Here is a 19629-nt window from a genome sequence, read left to right on the forward strand (position 1 = left end):
CGCACTTCATGGCTTAATAATAAATTGTGTTGATCTTCTTTGAACTTCTAGGTTTTTTTTATAAATAGTGATTAAAACTGGATAGTGATGTACATGTGATCATAGAATCATAGAGTTTACAGTATAGGAGGCCATTCGGCCCATTGAGTTCGCACCGGCCCTTGGAAAGAGCACCCCACCCAAGCTCACACCTCCACCCTATCCCCGTAATCCAGGAGCCCCACCGAACCGTTTTGGACACCAAGGACAATTTAACATGGCCAATCCACCTGACCTGCACATCTTTGGACTGCGGGAGGAAACCCACGTAGACACAGTGACCCAAGCCGGGAATCGAATCTGTGACCCTGGAGCTGTGAAGCAAATGTGCTAACCACTGTGCTACCGTGCCGTGGTTGGAATTACCACCACCATCACTCTTCATTATTGGGTTCTGAATTATGCCAGTGAGAACATCTCAACTTCACTTCAGCCACGTTTCAGTCAGCCATTGAACACCAAGCTACTTATTTAACCACACTGCTGTGTATTAGCAATGCAATATTGGCTGTCATTTAGAAACTCACTTTTCTTACCTGGTATCCTTCACTGGTGGGAAGATAGACAAAGGCACTGAGAGAAGGCTGGCGAGGAATGTACTCCAACACAACTAAAATGATAAACATTAATCACTGTAAATTTCACACTGCCTTAAGCTAGACTTTGTTTGCTCTGAAGATGAAAGTTCAATGTAAATACACTTTTAAAAATAATAATACCATTAATTCAAAGTAGGTAAAATTCTAAATCATGTTCAATTTCAAAACCTTTTCCCCAAATAAAAACTTAACTTTTATGCAGAATTAGAAAATAATCAAAATACCTGATACGGGTCAAATATCGCTGTGGTACTTGCATTTGAGTAATCTGTCGCAAAAACAGCACCTACATTTAAGGAACAACACAGGTAATGTACAGATAATTGAGACTTAAATTGTTGGCACATATTAAACAGTTTTTGAAGGTCATTTTACCCATCTTAAGCCATCCAGAAAGGTGGTACACTCCTGCACTTAATTGCTTCTTAAATAATTCCATGATTTTCACTTCTATTACTTTTCATGGAATTCTATTCCTCAGTGCAAATCATTTTTTATACAATAAATTCCTGATGTTAGCTCCAAATTTATCTCTTACTACTTTGAATTAGTTTTATTTGGAGTAGTATTCTGGACTAAACTCCCTTATGTGCCACTGTGAGATTACCTCTCCGATGTCTCCTTTCCGAGCACAGTAAGAAGTCTTACAACACCAGGTTAAAGTCCAACAGGTTTGTTTCAAACACTAGCTTTCGGAGCACTGCTCCTTCATTCACCTGAGGAAGGAGCTGCGCTCCGAAAGCTCGTGTTTGAAACAAACCTGTTGGACTTTTAACCTGGTGTTGTAAGACTTCTTACTGTGCTCACCCCAGTCCAACGCCGGTATCTCCACATCATCCTTTCCGAGCAGGAAGCCTCTATCATCATTGTTTACACTCCTCAACCTAGGGATCGGCCTCCAGCTTGTGCACTGCTTCCAGTGTTTGAAAGTCTTTTTTATTTTCCAATAACCTGACCTGAACATAGTGAGTGGCACAGTGGTTAGCACTGCTGCCACACAGCGCCAGGGACCCTGGATCAATTTCGACCTTGGGTGACCGTCTGTGTAGAGTCTGCATGTTTTCCCTGTGTCTGCATGGATTTCCTCCGGGTGCTCTGGTTTCCCCCTCTTCGTGCCAAATGGCCTCCTTCTGCACTGTAGGGATTCTATTCAAGAGAGCTAAAGGTGCAGTCTGAGCCGATAACCTGTGTGCGTGGGTTTCCTCCGGGTGCTCCGGTTTCCTCCCACAGTCCAAAGACGTGCAGGTTGGGTGGATTGGCCATGCTTAATTGACCTTAGTGTCCAAAATTCTATGATCTATGATTAACCTAGGACAAACGTTCGGCACAACATCGTGGGCCGAAGGGCCTGTTCTGTGCTGTATTTCTCTATCTATCTAACTGTGCAGTTTGATAACAATTTCCCCTGACTTGAGTGGTTTCGGTTATGCTGCTCAACATTTTCGGTTAGCTCTATTGGCTAGATTGCTGGAACGGCACGTGTTCCCTTGTCACTCTGGCTGAGGTAGTTCTTGTGTCTATCTCCTTGTACAGTCCTGATATCATGGCAGTAGCCAGGATTAACAACCCCCCCACCCCGCCCAAAGAGAACGTTACATGAAGAGCGAGGATCGAGGGAGCTCAACGTTCTCCTTGTTGTGTTGACCAGCATCAGTTAGACATGTTGAGCATCAGGTTCACGAAAACACCCAGGTCTCTCTTTAATTTGTCACCATTACTACATTCACTAATGACAAACTAAAGGAACGGAGAAAGAAACATCCTATTCACACTGTTTAATAATGGCTAAAGTTTGTGCAGTAAAAGGTTCTATTTCTAAATTTGGCCACACTTCCATGTTCAAATAACTAGGCACCATTCAACGGCAGAAAATCACAACTTCAACAGACAGAATGTTTCAGGTGCATCATCACACATCAGCTCCTTCCTCAGGCAAATTATAAAATAAAGTCACACTACTTCAAGTAGTTTCACTTCAACTTTTGTACTCGTTGGGAGGATCTTTTTCCTCAATTGGAATTGCCATTTTGGTTTCACGTCATCTGCACTCGCGTCCCACCCCCATGCGCACTGCACACTTGATGGCGGAGCCATCACCTCATCACCAGTGGCCTGGGCTACAGGGGAGAGAGCAGGACTCAAAATCTAGGAGCAGGAGCTGTGCTATCCACAATGCTACCGTGCTGCCCCTCGGGCAGTTGTTGCCCACGGAAGCTGTGCCTCTCAGGGCTCATGGGTTATTCAATATTATCTCATTTCAATGTATAGAACTTTTCCACCTAATTCAGTGATTTATTTTGTGAGTTATACCAGCCAAGAATGCACATGAACAGTACACTACTTCAACTTGTACATTGGGTTTTATTTTGGCAAAGAAATATCTGGAGAAACCCAACTCTGGATTCAACATTGATTCCTAACACTGATTCAGATGGCAATCTGAGCGCTATTTTCAGGAATGCAACCAACACTCAAGTGAGGACTTGCTGTATCGGACAAGTGTGAAAAAGTTCAATGGAAGATATCGATCAAACTGAATCAATGGTATTTGTGGCCCCCATTTTTGGTCAAATTTTAAAATAGCATCACGTTTTCCCAAAATCTATAGTGCTGATGTGAACAATTTCATATAACACGGAAAGCCCGTTCACAAACTGATTTAAATGGTTAGGACACAGTCAACATTATATTTCTCTACAATGTCAGAGTGACCAAAATATAGTTATCTGCTTCATCCTTCTGAATTAATCAAGGTATTTTTTATAGTGTTTCAGATGAATTATTGGGGGCACATGATAGGCACTGAAGCATTAATCCAGTTCAAAGGGTTTGTTACGGCAACCATCTGGCTGCAAGCTGGGTATTAATGGGAGCTGCATATTATGGGCTACAAGATCTTCAGAAAGAGCTGGGACATAGGGAAAGGAGGATGATAAACTACAATGCCTGAAACAATATTACAGCAATGGAAAGAAAGTACATTAACAAGGGTGAGCGAAAATGGAAATGCTCTGGATTAAATCAAGAAACAGCAATCGGTGCAAGACTCTGATGTTCCTCCCAGAACAATGATGCAGTAACAGGATGCGTAAATAAACAACGCAACTAATTAGGAAAGCGGACAGAATGCTATAATTTATTATTATGACGGGAATTAATTACAAAAGTAGGGAGGTTATACTTTAGTTGCACAAGATGTGGAGATGCCGGCATTGGACTGGGGTGGGCATAGTAAGAAGCCTTATGACACCTGGTTAAAGTCTAACACGGAACTTATTTATTTGGAATCACAAGCTTTCGGAGCATCGCTCCTTCATCAGGTGAGTGAAGAGGTAGGTTACGCAAACACATATAGACAAAGCCAATGATGCAAGATGATACTTTGATTGCGAATCTTAGCAGGCAATTAAGTCTTTACAGGCCCAGACGGTGCGACTGGAGAGAGGGATAATCAGATTAAAGAGGTGTGAATTGTCTCAAGCCAGGACAGCTGGTAGAATTTTGCAAGCGCAGACCAGATGGTGGGACATGAATCTAGTGAGACATGAATCCAAAGTCCCGGTTGAGGCCATACGCATGCGTGCGGAACTTGGCTATCAGTTTCTGCTTGGCAATTCTGTGTTGCGCGTCCTGAAGGCTGCCTTGGAGAATGCTTACCCGAAGATCAGAGGCTGAATGCCCTTGAATGCTGAAGTGCTCCCTGACTGGAAGGTAGTATTGCTGCATGGTGATTGTCACGCGATGACCGTTCATCCGTTGTCGCAGCCTCTTCCGGACACACAACGCAGAATCGTACACAAGACATTGGTATTGTGTACTTACTCAAAACCTTCAAGATCCTGAGAAGTATTGACAGGGTGGATGTGGAGAAGATGTTTCGTCCTGTCAAGAGAATCTAGAACTAGGGGTCTATTTAGGGGTAATTTCTGACGGAGAGGAGAAATGTTTTTCTCTCAGAGGATCACAAGTCTCTGGGGCTGTTTAAGATGGCCTTCATCGCCATATACACCGTGAGGATGTGCCCCTGCACTCCGGGGTTTCCCTTTGTTTGGGGGCCATCCAAGGCTGTCTACAGTGCTTTTGTTTGTGTCGTCGGCATGTGTGACCTGTTGCAACAGGCATTCTACACCCCTTACCCGCTTTCCTGGCACTTGTATTTGAGCGATAGCAAGGCAACTTCATTCCGCGCAATTATTTTTGCGTCCATTATTGTTGTTGCTTTTCCAGCCCGTTCTTGCAGACAAACCTCTCCACTTAACCCGGTGTGGTGTGTTTCGTATTTTGATAGGTCACCCACAGTTTGGCCGGGAACGGCAGTCTGAATCGCACACTTGCTTTTAAATAAGGCTACTTTGGCTCCATTGAATTCAGCCCAAGGCTTGGCTACGTCGGCCCCAATGTCTTGGTACACGCAGATCCCATTTGAAAGATGGTGTGTCTGGCCCAGTTCAGGATCTTCTCCTTGTCCTGGACCAGGTGGAGTTTGACGATGATGACCTGTGATGGTTCTCCTGATTTTGGCCCCCACCAGAGTGATCTATGGGCTCCATCTACTTCTGGGGGCTTTGGGAAGCTCGCCCCCTGACCAGCTTATCCAGCATTTGCACCACTTATTTTGTGGGGTTTCAGTCCTCGGTGCCCCCCGGTAGACCCACAATTCTGAGATTCCGACGGCGTGACCTGTTCTCTTGGTCCTCCACCTTCCCCTCGAGTTCTTAATGATCTTATTGTACTTTCAGCCACTTTGCGGATTTGAGAGCATATCTCCGCGTCTATGATGGTTTTGGGGAAGGGTGTGTGTGTGCACATCCCCGCCATTGGAGATGGTTAGATTCTTCATTAGGAGGTAAAAGGTTATCAGGGTTAGGCATGAATGTGGGGCTGAGGTTACAATCAGATTAGCCATCACCTTACTGAATTGCGGCACGGGGCCAAGTCATTAGGAAACAAGGGCAAAGCAATAGTGATGGAAGATTATTATTTTCAGATCAAATGAGATTTGCACAGTACCTCAAGTCATAAAGGCAATGCATTTTTAGAATTTCAGCTTTCTGAAACGATATCTAAAGTCTCCATAGTCCCAGATGACCACAGGCTGCTTTTCCCTTTTGAGGGGGAGCGCTGACTGGTGGTGATTTAACCTGAGGATCAGCGCACCTCAGGTGAGGAGTACGGCTGAGAAGGTGGGGCCTTCATGAATAACCTCACCCGGCATGGCGCTTTTGGCCACTCTCTGCATCACAAACCAGCAGTCCAGTCAACTGAGCTAAACAGACAAGGAAATAGGCCATACTACTTTTCTATAAATTTAGAGTACCCAATTCTTTTTTCCCCCCAATTAAGGCGCAATTTAGCGTGGCCAATCCACCTACCCTACACACCTTCGGGTTGTGGGGGTAAGACCCACGCAGACACGGGGCGAATGTGCAAACTCCACACGGACAGTAACCTGGGGCCAGGATAGAACCTGGGTCCTCAGCGCCGTGATGCAACAGTGCTAACCACTGTGCCACCACGGACCCCCCCCCCCCCCCCCCCAAGCCAGACTAAGTTTAGCAATGTATAAAACATTCAAATTGATGAATAGTCTGACACGGCAATATCTTGCAAATAGTAACCATAACATTAATGAAAGTTTGTCATTTAAGTTCAAGAAGGAGAAAGATCAGATAGCTGACTTTGAAGAAAAGAAATATAAGCTAAACATACTAAACTGAGCTAAGCTATTAACAGGTAAACCTGCAGTGGAAGGTTTTCAAGTAATTATTGAGTGAAAGACCATTTTATATCTTGCTAAAAAGTAAAGGTTGCACTGTTACAGTCATTCAATCAAAAAAGCAGTTGAACAAATTGGAGAGGCCTTGACCATAATCTTACAAAGATGTCTTGATTTGGGAATTGTACATTGGACTGGACGTATGTTAATGCTACTCCATTAAAAGGAGGGTAGGAGAGATAGATCAAGTAGCTACAGCCAGTTAGTTGTGGAGAAGAGACTAGAATCTAATACTGGAGATAGTATGACTCCGCATTTGAACAAATGAGAAGGATCAGAGAAAGCTAACATGTCTTTTTAAGGCTGGTCATGGCTGACTAATGTAGATTTGTTTTTGAGGAAGTCACTAATTAGATATATATTGATGTATCTATAGATGTTTTTGACATGGACTCGAGAAGGCAGAAGAGTGGGATGAAGGTTACATACTCTAGTGAATATGACGTGTGGTGTTCCTGAGTAATCTAGTCAGAGACTTCATCTTTTCATTTTATTTATTAACAATTTTGATAAAAGGGAAAAAAGGCATTTATTTATGTGAACATGCAGGCTAATGTCTGGGGACTGGTGGGTGGATGGGGTTGTTGTTATTGATATGGGGATTGACATTATATTCGTTACTGCTTATTGTTGGGTGTAAATTTGGGAGAAAATGTGAAAAAGGAGAATAAAAATATTTTCTGAAAAAAAGGAAAAAGAGTCCAAAAGATTATTGCAAGTGGAATTGATCGTGGACAAATACAAAAGTCACCCACATCTGGCACAAGAATAATAAATCAGAGTAGAAAGCTAGTAACTGTAGGGGAAGAGATTTAGGAATCATAAAGTTAATAGACAATTTTGTAAAAAGCAATCAACAAGGGAATGCTCATCTTTATCTCAAGGTAGTTAGACTAGAAAGTGGAGGAAGTTATAACAGTTTTGGGTAAACCCCACTTAGACTAATGCATCAGTTTTGGGCTCCTGGCTTCGGGAAAGATATATGATCCCTGGAGGGGCTGCAGTTCAGATTCACCAGAATGTTACCCGAGTGGCTGCGTAAACGTAGCTTGTATTCCCTTGAATATAGAAGATTTGAAGGGTGATCAGATTGAGAAGTTGTTAAAAGCATTTGGCAGGACAGGTATGGGATACCCATTTCTTTTTGAATGGGCATCGAAAGAGAAAATGCTGGAAAATCTCAGCAAATCTGGCAGCGTCTGCAGGGAGAGAAAAGAGCTAACGTTTCGAGTCCGATGACTCTTTGTCAAAGCTCTTTTTTTGCATAGTATTGAATTTGCTGCTTCACTGCCCTTTAGATCAAATTATCTAACATTTTGCTTTCAAGGGCCAACCTTACCGTTTGTCAGTTTGTATAACAGCCATGTATCAATAGTACCAAAGCAGCAGTTTTCTTCAGCAACAGCGTCTTGAACCTGTAAGGAGATGGCTACAGTTGAATATGTAGCAATACAGCGGTTTTAAAAATATAAAATCCACCTGCAGCATTGGTCCCCAGGACTTTCTTTCCTGGGCTAGATAAGCACAAGTGGACTTTCAGGACATTAAGTTACGTAGTTCCGGTCTTCAGAAGGACCAACCCGATCATAGAATGTACCTCACCAAATAATTCATAGATAAACCTGCTGGGAAACCATGGTGTTCAGATATCCCCTCTCTGCTCCCAGAAAGTTGAACCAAGAATACTTTCAGAAGGAGGTCTATGCCTTTATTTTTGTTTTAAACAATTGCAGGTGGGATTTTCTTCTGCCCCCCACCCACTCATACAGCATATTTTCCAGCCGCAATTAATAATAAATAATAATAATCGCTTATTGTCACAAGTAGACTTCAATTAAGTTACTGTGAAAAGCCCCTAGTCTCCGCATTCCGGCGCCTGTTCGGGGAGACCGGCGGTGGGAGTTTCCTGTTCTGCTGATGTCTTTGGGGCTTTTCATGTCCTGCAGCCTCCACCACTGGGGGAGGCGCCACAAAGTGGGGGGGGGGTTCCAGCTATTGGTGGGTCTGAAAGATCCCGCTTGTGGGACCGGCCAGAATGAGATATACCTGTACTGCCTCTGAAAAACAGGAGGATCTTTTCAACCACTCGTAATTGAAGCAATACAAGCACATATTGCTGTGGTGAGGTTAACAGACACCTCAAGTGTTTTCATGTTAAAATTCAGATATTCACATATATAGCAGCCTCCTGGTCTCCAAAAGAGAAGGTACCAGCAATGGAAGGTATTCTACTGCCGTTTCATAAATGCTCGATTTTCTCCCTGATTGCAGTTCTAATTTCAATATCTGCCATAGTGGGAATCGAACCCCGGTCCTCAGAGCATTACCCGGAGTTTCTAGGTTACTAGTCCAGTGACAATTCCACTACTCCACTACATCACAAGTGTGGATATTTGGAGTATCAATGCAAGATAGTTATTGGAATATAGAAGGAGTAAGAAGATTTTCCTCAATCCTTATTTTTCTTTAAAACTTGGATTAGAGATTTTACAACAATCAATCTTTATTTTTGTCACAAGCAGGCTTACATTAACACTGCAGGAAAGTAACTGTGAAAATCCCCTGGTCGGCACAGTCCGGCGCCTGTTCGGGTACGCAGAGGGAAAATTCAGAATGCCCAAATTACCTAACAGGCACGTCTTTCAGGACTTGTGGGAGGAAACCGGAGCATCCGGAGGAAACCCACGCAGACACGGGGAGAACGTGCAGACTCCGGACAGACAGTGACCCAAGTGGGAATTGCACCAGGGACCCTAGCGCTATGAGGAAACAGTGCTGGCCACTGTGCTACCGTGCCGCCCAACATTTAGGTGCTTAAAGAGTGAGCAATGTAAGGAGCCAATGTCACTGCCAAAAGGATGTCTGAATGTTCAGGGTTGAGTGGGAAATCTATGGCTCCTCCCTGTGCAGCTATCTGCTCTCCCCTTTTGGAGGAGGTCCTCCTCCCTCACAGCACACTGAAGAATTATCAGAATAACCGGCTCACAGACAACGCAGTTCATCAACTCTAGAGTCATGGGAAACAGACACACCCTTCCCTTTGTTTCACAATGGCACTGAAGCCAGGCGTTGAGCAAGGCAAGTGATGCAATTTCACAAAAAAAAAACTGGTTTGAAATCTGAAATAGGGATTGAAGTTTAGGTAGAATTTGAATAGGACGATCAAAAAGTTTACATTGGATATACGGCAGAGAATTAGGCCATTTTTCCCAACCTGTCCACGCAGGTGTTTATGCTCCACTCACGTCATCTCCCATCTTCCCTTATCCAAATCTACCGTTGTATCCATCTATTCCCTTCTCCCTTGTATGCTACAATGCACCTATAGTGCTCACTTCAACTACTCCACGTAGTAGTGATTTTCACATTACCAGACTTTGAACAATGAAGTTCCTTCTGAATTCTCGATTGGATTTGAATTTAAATGGTGGTCCAATTTCCTGGCATATCATCACTATATTACCAAACCCGCAACAAGATCAAAACTAGAGTAGAATTTTAAAAAAATTATTTCTTCCAGGAATGTGGGCTGCGCTGTTTGTTGCCCTTGAGATCATGGTGAGCTGCCTTCTTGAACTGGTGAGAGGTGTAGGTATACCCACAGTGCTGTTAGGGAGGGATCTTCACCCAAAAGCAGTGAAGGACTAATATTTCTAAGTCGAGTGACTTGGAGGGGAACCTCCAGGTGGCGATGTTCACTTCTAGATGGCTTGTTCTTCTAGATCAGGGGTGGGCAAACTTTTCCGTGCAAGGGCCACATTCAGAAATTCACAATTCACAAAGGGCCGCATAGTATATTAAGTAAAATAATTACTTCACCCGGTTATGATTCTGGGCGCCTCATATAGAACATAGAACAGTACAGCACAGAACAGGCCCTTCGGCCCTCGACGTTGTGCCGAGCAATGATCATCCTACTCAAGTCAACGTATCCACCCTCTACCAGTAAGTAACCCCCACTTCATCCAGGCAAGTGGAGGGTATTCCATCACTCCAGATCTATAAATTGTGGGCAAGCTTTGGGAGTCAGGAGGGAACTACTGGCGATTGGATTCCTAGCCTCTGAACTGCTCTGGTAGCCACAATATTTACATGGCTCATCCAGTTCAGTTTCTGTTCAATTGTAACCCCCAGGGTGTTTGATAATGGGGGATTTCAAGGGCCAATAGTTAGATTCTCTTTTGTTGGAAATGGTCATTGCCTGGCACTTGTGTGGCACGTCTGTTACTGGTCAACTGTCCACCCAAGCTTGGGTATTGTCCAGGTCCTGCTGCATTTGGACATGGACTGCTTCAACATCTGAGGAACCGCGAATGCTGTTGAACATCGTGCAGTCGGTCACCCCCACTTCCGACCTCATGGTGGAAGAAAGGTAATTGATGAAACAGCTTACGATTGCTGGGCCTGGGATACTATATTCAGGCCTATGTATATTTCAGATTCGAAGAATTGGTGGGGAATATATCTCTGTTGACTCGGACTCCCCCACAGCCATTTTATGCTCGAAATGAGCGTTAATTGTCTGCTGATGGGACTTCCGCCCCCAACTCTGGTGGAATTGCCACCTTAGAGAGCTGTCAATCTGTAGTCCTTGCAACAACAGAAGCTGCAGTGGAAAGAAGAAGGTATATGCCAGACTCTAAATCCCGGGACCAGAAGACAAGCCAGAGATCCAAGCCCGTTCATTTTTGGGCCTCTCCGACGCCAGGTATATCCTTCTGCCAACCTAAAGGAGAGGTTGGGCGTAATACACAGTGCTGAAGGGCCTCAAATGGGGCAAGGACAGGTGGACTGGAACCCAGAGGGAATCCCATTCTTTCAATTTCACACTGCCCCTGCCAAAAAGGACCAGCAGGAGGAAATTCTGGCCACAGACTCGAGCAGAGAGAACAATTACACTTCTTTCCTTCTGCTACTGTAGCCACAACAGAGCCAGTTTAATGTCAACTGTAGCTTAGCCCCTGGGAGACAGAGGGTGTGGTTCAAATCCCACCCCAGAGATTTGAGCCCAAATCTTCCAGCTAACACTCCAGCATTGTGCTGAGAGAGCGCTCGAATGTTGCAATGTCTTCTTTAGAATGAGATGTCGACCTGGGACACCTGCTTGCTCAGGTGGCTGCGAAATCTCAATGGCACCATTTCAAAGGCGGCCAGGGGAGTGCACCCCAGTGTTATGGCCAATATTTATTCTTCAATCAATATAGTTTTAAAAACAAAGCTCTGGGCACAGCGGTCAGCGCTGCTGCCTACAGCGCTGAGGACCCAGGTTCGATCCTGGCCCTGGATCACTGTCCATGAGGAGTTTGCACATCCTCCTCATGTCTACGAGGGTCTCATCCCCACAACCCAAAGATGTGCAGGGTAGGGGAATTGGCCACGCTAAAATGCCCCTTAATCAGACAAGAATCGGGTATTCTAAATTTAAAAAAAAAAAATCTCTGTCCAAAAAGACTGAAAGAAACAAACAATCAGAAGCTGCAGTAAACAAACAATCAAAATTTATAAAAAATGTAAACAAATCTATTCAAATACAAGCAAGGATTACAATGCCTGTGCTCGATAAAGGGCCATTGTGTCCGTGGACCAGCAACGGGCAAATTTGGGGCTGCGGGAAAGGAACGATAACATTTGCAACAATTCATTCCTTCCGCTCACCTCCCCAGCGCGAAAGTTCCAGAGTCTAAAATGCTAAATTTATTTAAATCTGCAATTAACTAGAGGGCTTATGCACCTAATTGATAAGTAGAGAGGTTCTTAAATGTGATTTTTGTCCCCCCAATGCGGGGCTTTGCCATTGATTGGTTGTACCATCGATAAATTGCTCACAGAAACCCGCAGGTCATCAATGACCGGAACAAATCTGATCGGCTGAATTTTTTGTCCCATTCTGACAAGCTTTTCTGCGGCTGGGCACAATTTGCAGGACACAGGCACAGACTGATAAGGCGCAGTACCTATTTCTGCCACCAGAGAGCTGCATTCCTCAACTCACTCAGGACATACAAGCTTCGTCTATAAATATTGCTCAAGGGTGCATGTCTATGTGCAAGCGCGCGTGCGGCTGTGACTGTGCGTGCTCGCGTCTGTATCAAAGCTTCAGGAAGTTTTGGGAGGGGACCACATACACAGACATCCGCCAAAAGAGGAGCGTTTTAAAAACGCTGAGATGTGTAAAATTGTAGAATCATAGAATCTACAGTGCAGTAGGCCATTCGGCCCTTCGGGACTGCACCAGCCCTTGGAAAGAGCGCCCTACTCAAACCCACACCTCCACCCTCTCCCGGTAACCGAGTAACCCCACCGTAACTTTTGGACACTAATGCCCCCCCACCCCTCAAAACCTGTCCACCATCTACAAGGCACTTGTCAGGAGTGTAATGGAATATTCTCCACTTGCCTGAATGAGTGAACTTCAACACCATCCAGGCCAAAGCAGCCCACTTGATTGCTCCTCCTTCCACAAACATTCACTGCAGTAACCCCCCCCCCCAAAGTTCCTCAGACAGAACCTTCTAAACCCACGACTACTGCCATCTAGAAGGACAAGAGCAGCCGATACCTGGGAACCCCACCACACTGACTTGGAAATATATCGCCACCCCTCCGCTGTCACTGGGGCAACATCCTGGAACTCCCTCCCTAATAGCACAGTGGGTGTACCTACCCTTTAAGCCTGCAGCGCTTTAAGAAGGCAACTCGCCTCCAGCTTCTGAATGGAAATTAGGGATGGGTAATAAATGCTGGCCTAACAAATGACGCCCACATAATGATTTTTTAATAAACCATGGATGAAAGCCCATTCTCCTAATCCCGAATCATGATGATTTGGCTTTCTCCAACGGGCTTTGGTTCTCAAATTTTTTTTAAAAAAACCTCAAAAGAAAAATATTTTCCGTTATGGTCACAACACTCATCAACATCTAAACTGCACGTTCCCTTACCTGTTTTATATTTTGGAGAACCCAGGCTAAACGCATGGATACGTGCTGCGTGGAGAAATGGATGACACTTGCGGCCAAGAAGCGCTTTCTCCTGGTCAGAAAATGGAGGAGCCCACTGGATTTATGAACCACCTACATTCAAAACCAGGAAGAACAACGCTCAGTTATTCTGCAATAAAAACATTTTTTTAGTGCGCGCGTTTCATAGACCCACAGTCAGACATCTGGATGAACTTTAAGCAATTCCAACCCACAGAGCTGCAGTTAAGTCTTTGGGTCGGATCAAAAGACTTTGCTGAAGAGTTGTCAAAACTGAGTTTTCTGCAGTTGGGCTCGCTGATTTTCTTGTTCCCATTCCCAGTCAGTAAATGTGACATACATTGGCACAACCCCAACACCCCCACCCCACCCCATTTGGCAGTTTTGACAAAATATTCCAACAGTGCACGAACATGAAGCAAAGTTGCTGCTTGTCCTTCTGAAGCAAACAGTTTTATTGGAAATCAGGAAGAAATTGATCACGGCTGGAGACTCTGCAGCTAGATGTCCTGGAATAATATCTACACAGCATGGTGGCGAGAAGGAAACCAAACTCCGTACAAGAAAAGTATTTCAAAACCACGTTACCTCACACGCCAGATACACAATGGGTCGGTGATCATAAAGTTCGAACCCAATTGAAGTGCAATTCTAACTGAACACATCCCGACTTTTGCACTAGACCCCTGCAGCAATTGCACTGTGCCAACAACCAACTGTTCCCCCCCCCCCCCCCCCCCACCACCCACCCCCTCCCCAAGCACAGCACTGATGAAAAGAACAGGAAGTGCCACTAAGCCTACTGCAGAGGTTCACACCTCATCAGAGGGATTACAGATCCACAGATCAGATAAAGGCCGTTTGCGCCCGGCAGAATTCTCCCGTCCCACTGCGGTGAAGGGAGTTTTGGTTGAGCGCCATGCTCTCCGTTCTCGCTGGCGAACTCGGATCGGAGAATCCCGGCCAAAGTCTTTGGTAACATTCACCTTTGAGGTACTATTTTCTGATACAGGGAAATTTGGAATGAGAACAGGTGCGAGGTTAAAGGATGTATGAAAGGATGAGGGAAGGTTATCTTCCTTTTAGGACTTAAACTTGCACTCACCTCACAAAAGGCCTTGGGTGGGATTCTCCGACCCACCACCGGGTGGGAAAATCGCCGGAGGTCCACGTGAATCCCACCCACACCGTCCTCCCAATTCACCTGCCCCCCCAAAAACCGGCCTGGCGTGAGTCGTGCCGCCCGCCTCGGAGAATGGCGGGGTCCGGCGAGACTCAATGGGCACCGGAGCCGCCCGAATTCTCTGGCCCGCGATGGGCCAAAGTCCCACCCGTCTGTAGCCGGTCCCGCCGGCGTTAATTAGAGTAAGTCCCTTACCGGCGGGACCTGGTGGCATGGGCGGGCGCTGGGGGGGATCTGGCCCCGGGAGGTGCCCCCACGGTGGCCTGGCCCGCAATCAGGGCCCACCGATCCACGGGCGGGCCTGTGCCGTGGGGAAACTCTATTCTCCCGCATCGGCCGCTATGGTCCTCCGCGATGGCTGATGCAGAGACGAACCCTCCCGTGCATGCGCGGGGATGGCGCCAGAACACGCTGGCACTCCCGCGCATGCGCTGGCCGGCGGAGGCCCGTCGGCGCGGTGCCAAGATCCTATCCCAGCAGCCAGCGGGGCACCAACCACTCCGGGATGGGCCTAGCCCCTGAAGGAGCGGAGATTCCGCACCTTTGGGGCGGCCTGACGCTGGAGTGGTTCACCCCACTCCGTCCCGCCAGGACCCCCCCCCCCCCGCCTCACAGGGTACGGGAGAATCCCGCCCATCCCGTTTTTCTGATGCCACTGGTGAATGGGAAGCAAGAGAAGAGCTTGTAAACTTCACCATGTGATATTAGCAAATTAATGCCAACTGATTAAAACGCTGGGTTTACCATTGCTGAATTGGCAGAGTCAGTGTCAGAATATGGTTACTTACATATACTCAATTACCAAGCCGTTTTTAATAGCTTTCTTCTAATACAAAACTTAAATGGGAGAGCAAAACGGCAAAGGCATTGCAAGGGCAAATCTTTCTCCTCACCTCCACGAATACAGTCAAGGTACTCTTTGGCCATTGCACTCAGAGAATGACTAGAGAGTGATGTTTGAAGGACAATTTGTTTTTTACAATTTGTGAAAGCATGGGGCTGCCTTACCAATCTGATTGGACATTGTTATTCATATCTCATTTTAAATGTGAGACCGGAATAGCCTTCTGTGGTTTCTGCAGAACACCATGCCCCAAGTCAATCTTGCAAGTGGCGCCATAGCATTTAGATTATATTCAAAAGGCTGAACAGTGTCAGAATGATGTAATTTGCTATTTGCATCTCAAAACTGACATGACAAATGGTATTCATCAACAGGGGTTTCCATATCTTTCGAGCCTCGTCTTTGCGACCTTAATTATGGCCTTTGAAATATTGCACTCATCTGGCAGCTCCCAAAACTGATGACATTACCCAAAGTAACAATGATTTGTTCCATGACTTGACAAGGTCGACTGCTCGAAGGTCTTGCCAGCAGATGAAGTTATGAAAGGGTCTTCCTGTTTTTCTGAAGGACAAATACAGAACAATCCTGCTGAAAATTTCAATTCGCATGATGAAATATCACAGATAACTCTCCTACAATTCCTTGCAAATGTATAAACAACTCATTTTCCACATACGATTTAAGAACATTTTTGACAAATGGTAAATGTATTGAGAATTCAACCACCTTTATATGGAATCCTATTAAAAACAAGGGAAATGTGTCAAAGATTGCAGGACACACAAGATGGAATAGCCCCAATTCTCTGATCCACTCCTTGCAAGGCTGGCTTTGTGGAATGATTGAAATGCGACAATACTGGACTGATGAGAGAACGCATGGTCACCTTTATCATAGAATTTACAGTGCAGAAGGGTAGACGCTGCTTAGGGACAACAAGAGCACAGCCCATCAGAAATGTGCTGCAACCGTGGAAGGGAAACAGTGCTAGAATTCCCTCCTGGCCTTATCAGTAAAATGGGGACAAACATCAGGTCCATGTAGATGCACAGAACTGATTAAATATCCTCAGCTTCCAAGAGTAAAGGCAGAAGGCTCAATTAAAGGATGTGGTGCAAGAGGAAGCTTGTGGTTTTACAATAATCTGCCATTCAAACAACAATGTGGAACGTAAATTTAATTTTCCAATGATAGATTATATTTATTAACAAGGGCTTCAGAATACTGCCTGCCCTAACGAGGGGCTTTTGACAAAAATAGCATTTCCCTCAACGAGAAATTAACATTGAATACTATTAATGCTACCTTTCCCGTTAAATGCATCGAGATTCCCACCTATTTGGAGTGCCGTTAGCAATTTGGGGGTTTCATCAGGTTGTTGGCAAAATAAACTTAACTGTTCTCTTCATGTCCCTCCAAACAAGTCACCTCACTAAACCTCCATAATGTAACAGTATCCTGCAAAAACTGTTGAACAGGAGAAACAACTTCTAATCAAAAAGGTCAAAAATTGAAGCCCTGTCTAAACAAGACCAATCGGTCCCTTACAACAAATAACACCATAGTGATGCCAGGTCTCTGGAGGAAAATTTCCTCCTGAACTTCATCACAGCACGAGAACTAACTTTTCTTCACTAAATCCTAGAAGGTTACTCCTTATAGAAACTATGAAAAGCATTTTACTGAACATCTGCAAATTAACACACCTTTTTAGATGAAACAATTTAAGTTTAGTAAATACATGAATTTTTTTTTTTTTAAAGCATGAAAAATAAAATGGGTTATACAAAGAGCAAAAATTGCTACGCTTGCAAAACATTCCAGAAAGAAAAGATATTCTTATTTCTTTAAGAAAATGCTAAATTCTGCTTTTACTTAAAACAAATACAAGACTTTAAAGAGAACTAGGATAACCATCAAACATCAAAGTTCATCCCCGAGAGGAGAGCAAGAGACCCATTAGGTTTAGGATAGATCACACGTGGAGGTGACAGTTGCCAACACTGTCCTGACGAGTCAAATTATGTGGAAACATTTAGAATTCTTTTGGTGTTGTACAATTAATAAGGTGGCATGAAAGTCGGTTGTTCGTTCAATAACAGGCCAGCCCTAATTATTAGCCCATATTAGGAGAGAAGACATTTATGTTGTCAATTCAGTTTCTAAGAAATAAGTTTCTGAATTTATTCTTCAAAAACTAGGGTTAGGTAATGGTCTTATTGGTCAAACTGCTTGATCAATGTATTGCATCTGCTAAGTTCAGACTTAGGGCCTAATGTTCCTTTATCAGATTGTGGTTTTATTTGTCTAAACGAGTATTGTACTCGAGTGCTAGTCATCATTCTAAGGACCCTTAGGATAGTAGCTTCTAGATGTGTTTTATCTTTATCAGCAATGTCACATTGATGTGAAAGGAGTTGACTATATTCATGCTTGGTCAATTTTGCTCTTACAAAGTGCAGTTTGTTGTAGGTTTCACTGAAATGTAATTTTTGAAATAATTTATTGAATCTGTTCCATATATTGTAGCCCGTATCCTTTACAAACATTGACCAGACGCTGAACTGAGCCAGCCAGTCTCCTGCAACCCATTATTCTTCTACCCAGCCCAGGTGGCCACAAGCTAATTGCAAAATAAAGTTACTGGGTAAAGTAAGTATTTAACTGGCTTGTCTGCTGCACATTAGGGGCTGGTTTAGCACAGTGGGCTAAACAGCTGGCTTGTAATGCAGAACAATGCCAGCAGCGCGGGTTCAATTCCCGTACTGGCCTCCCCGAACAGGTGCTGGAATTTTGCAACTAGGGGCTTTTCACAGTAACTTCATTGAACCCTACTTGTGACAATAAGCGATTATTATTATGCATCACCGTAAACCACAGACTCATCCTAACCCAGCCCAAATTTCAATCACATTTGTTTATAAGAATAACCTATTATGATATTTCTCTCCAAGTGAAAAAAAAGTAACCATGTTTAAATTGCTTTGCAATCTGTATCACTTTTTGTTGACAAATCTCACTTCTAATATCTCCCAGATGTCAGCATCTTTTAGTTTTTCCTGACCCATCGAACTTATGAAATGAAAAATGAAATGAAATGAAAATTGCTTATTGCCACAAATAGGCTTCAAATGAAGTTATTGTGAAAAGCCCCTAGTCACCACATTCCGGCGCCTGTTCAGGGAGGCTAGTATGGGAATTGAACCGTGCTGCTGGCCTGCCTTGGTCTGCTTTCAAAGCCAGCGATTTAGCCCTGTGCTAAACCAGCCCCATGAGCCAGCATCTGGGAATACTGGAAGGTAATATTTCAGTTCTGGCATGAAACATAAGCAATACCAGATTTTATAAATATGGAGCATGGACGATCGACGTTCTGGAAACTCCAAGATACTTTTTGGCGGAAAGAAAGAGTCTCCTTACTTTTCCAGCAATTATATGACACAGCAAACTCTGCAGAAATAAGCAATTAAGGGAAAATAAAAGAGAGCGTTCACTGTATATTTTTCCTTCTCGCCATTGAATAACTCCCGCAATGGCTCGACAAATGGCAATTACAGACCTAAATCTGGCTTATGGCAGCAAGCCTGTTATTCTCTTCAAATACTTACTTGTCCCAAGTGACAAATGTTGCTCTCTGCGTTGAAATACCAAGAGCAGCCATCTGCTTCATGTGCAACCCAGACTCTAGGAGGAGAAAACACAAGGATCATTTCATCCAGTGCATGAACAATGCCAGCATGTTAGCAGAGCAAGCTAAAACTTTAAAACAAAAGCAAAATACTTTGCATGCTGGAAATCTGCAGAGAACAGTAAAAGCTGGAAAAACACAGCAGGGGCTGGCAGCATCTGTGGAGAGAAAAACAAGTTAGGGTCCAGTGAGACTCTTCTTCGTAACTGTCGAACACGGGTCAGGCCACAGTTTCAGCTCATGTCTATCCCTTTTAACCATCACAAGAAATTGTGGCTGCGAGGGAAGAGGAAATGGTAATAATTAATTCGCTCTTTGCGCCACAGGATTTTGGGCAGGGTCCCGGGTGGGATTAAATCAGCAGCTGAAAGCCCCATCCAGGAATTTAGTCCTCAGATTTTTTTAAGGCAGACAGGGGTGGGTGGGAACAAAGTATAACAGTTCTGGGCAAAAGAATGAAAAGTGAAAAAACAAAATCCTGTGAAGTCAAAGTTCACCAATATGGAAAGAGCCTTGA

General features: G+C 44.4%; 1 protein-coding gene across 4 annotated transcripts in view; it reads right to left on the reverse strand.

Annotated features, from left to right (window-relative positions):
• gk5 (glycerol kinase 5) overlaps nucleotides 1–19629 on the reverse strand; it is a 70294-nt gene that overhangs the window by 23582 nt on the left and 27083 nt on the right. For all 4 annotated transcript variants that reach the window (XR_005462797.1, XM_038815632.1, XM_038815631.1 and 1 more), the window contains exons 4-9: nucleotides 19033–19108; nucleotides 15892–15985; nucleotides 13356–13487; nucleotides 7754–7829; nucleotides 863–924; nucleotides 576–649 (exon numbers count right to left, since the gene is read on the reverse strand). Coding sequence is in view for 3 of the 4 variants with exons in the window: in XM_038815632.1 (XP_038671560.1) it covers nucleotides 576–649; nucleotides 863–924; nucleotides 7754–7829; nucleotides 13356–13487; nucleotides 15892–15985; nucleotides 19033–19108 (514 nt within the window). In the remaining variant the exon portion in view is untranslated. The remainder of the gene's footprint in view (nucleotides 1–575; nucleotides 650–862; nucleotides 925–7753; nucleotides 7830–13355; nucleotides 13488–15891; nucleotides 15986–19032; nucleotides 19109–19629) is intronic.

Source organism: Scyliorhinus canicula, chromosome 13, assembly GCF_902713615.1.
Source record: "Scyliorhinus canicula chromosome 13, sScyCan1.1, whole genome shotgun sequence".
NCBI lineage: Eukaryota > Metazoa > Chordata > Chondrichthyes > Carcharhiniformes > Scyliorhinidae > Scyliorhinus > Scyliorhinus canicula.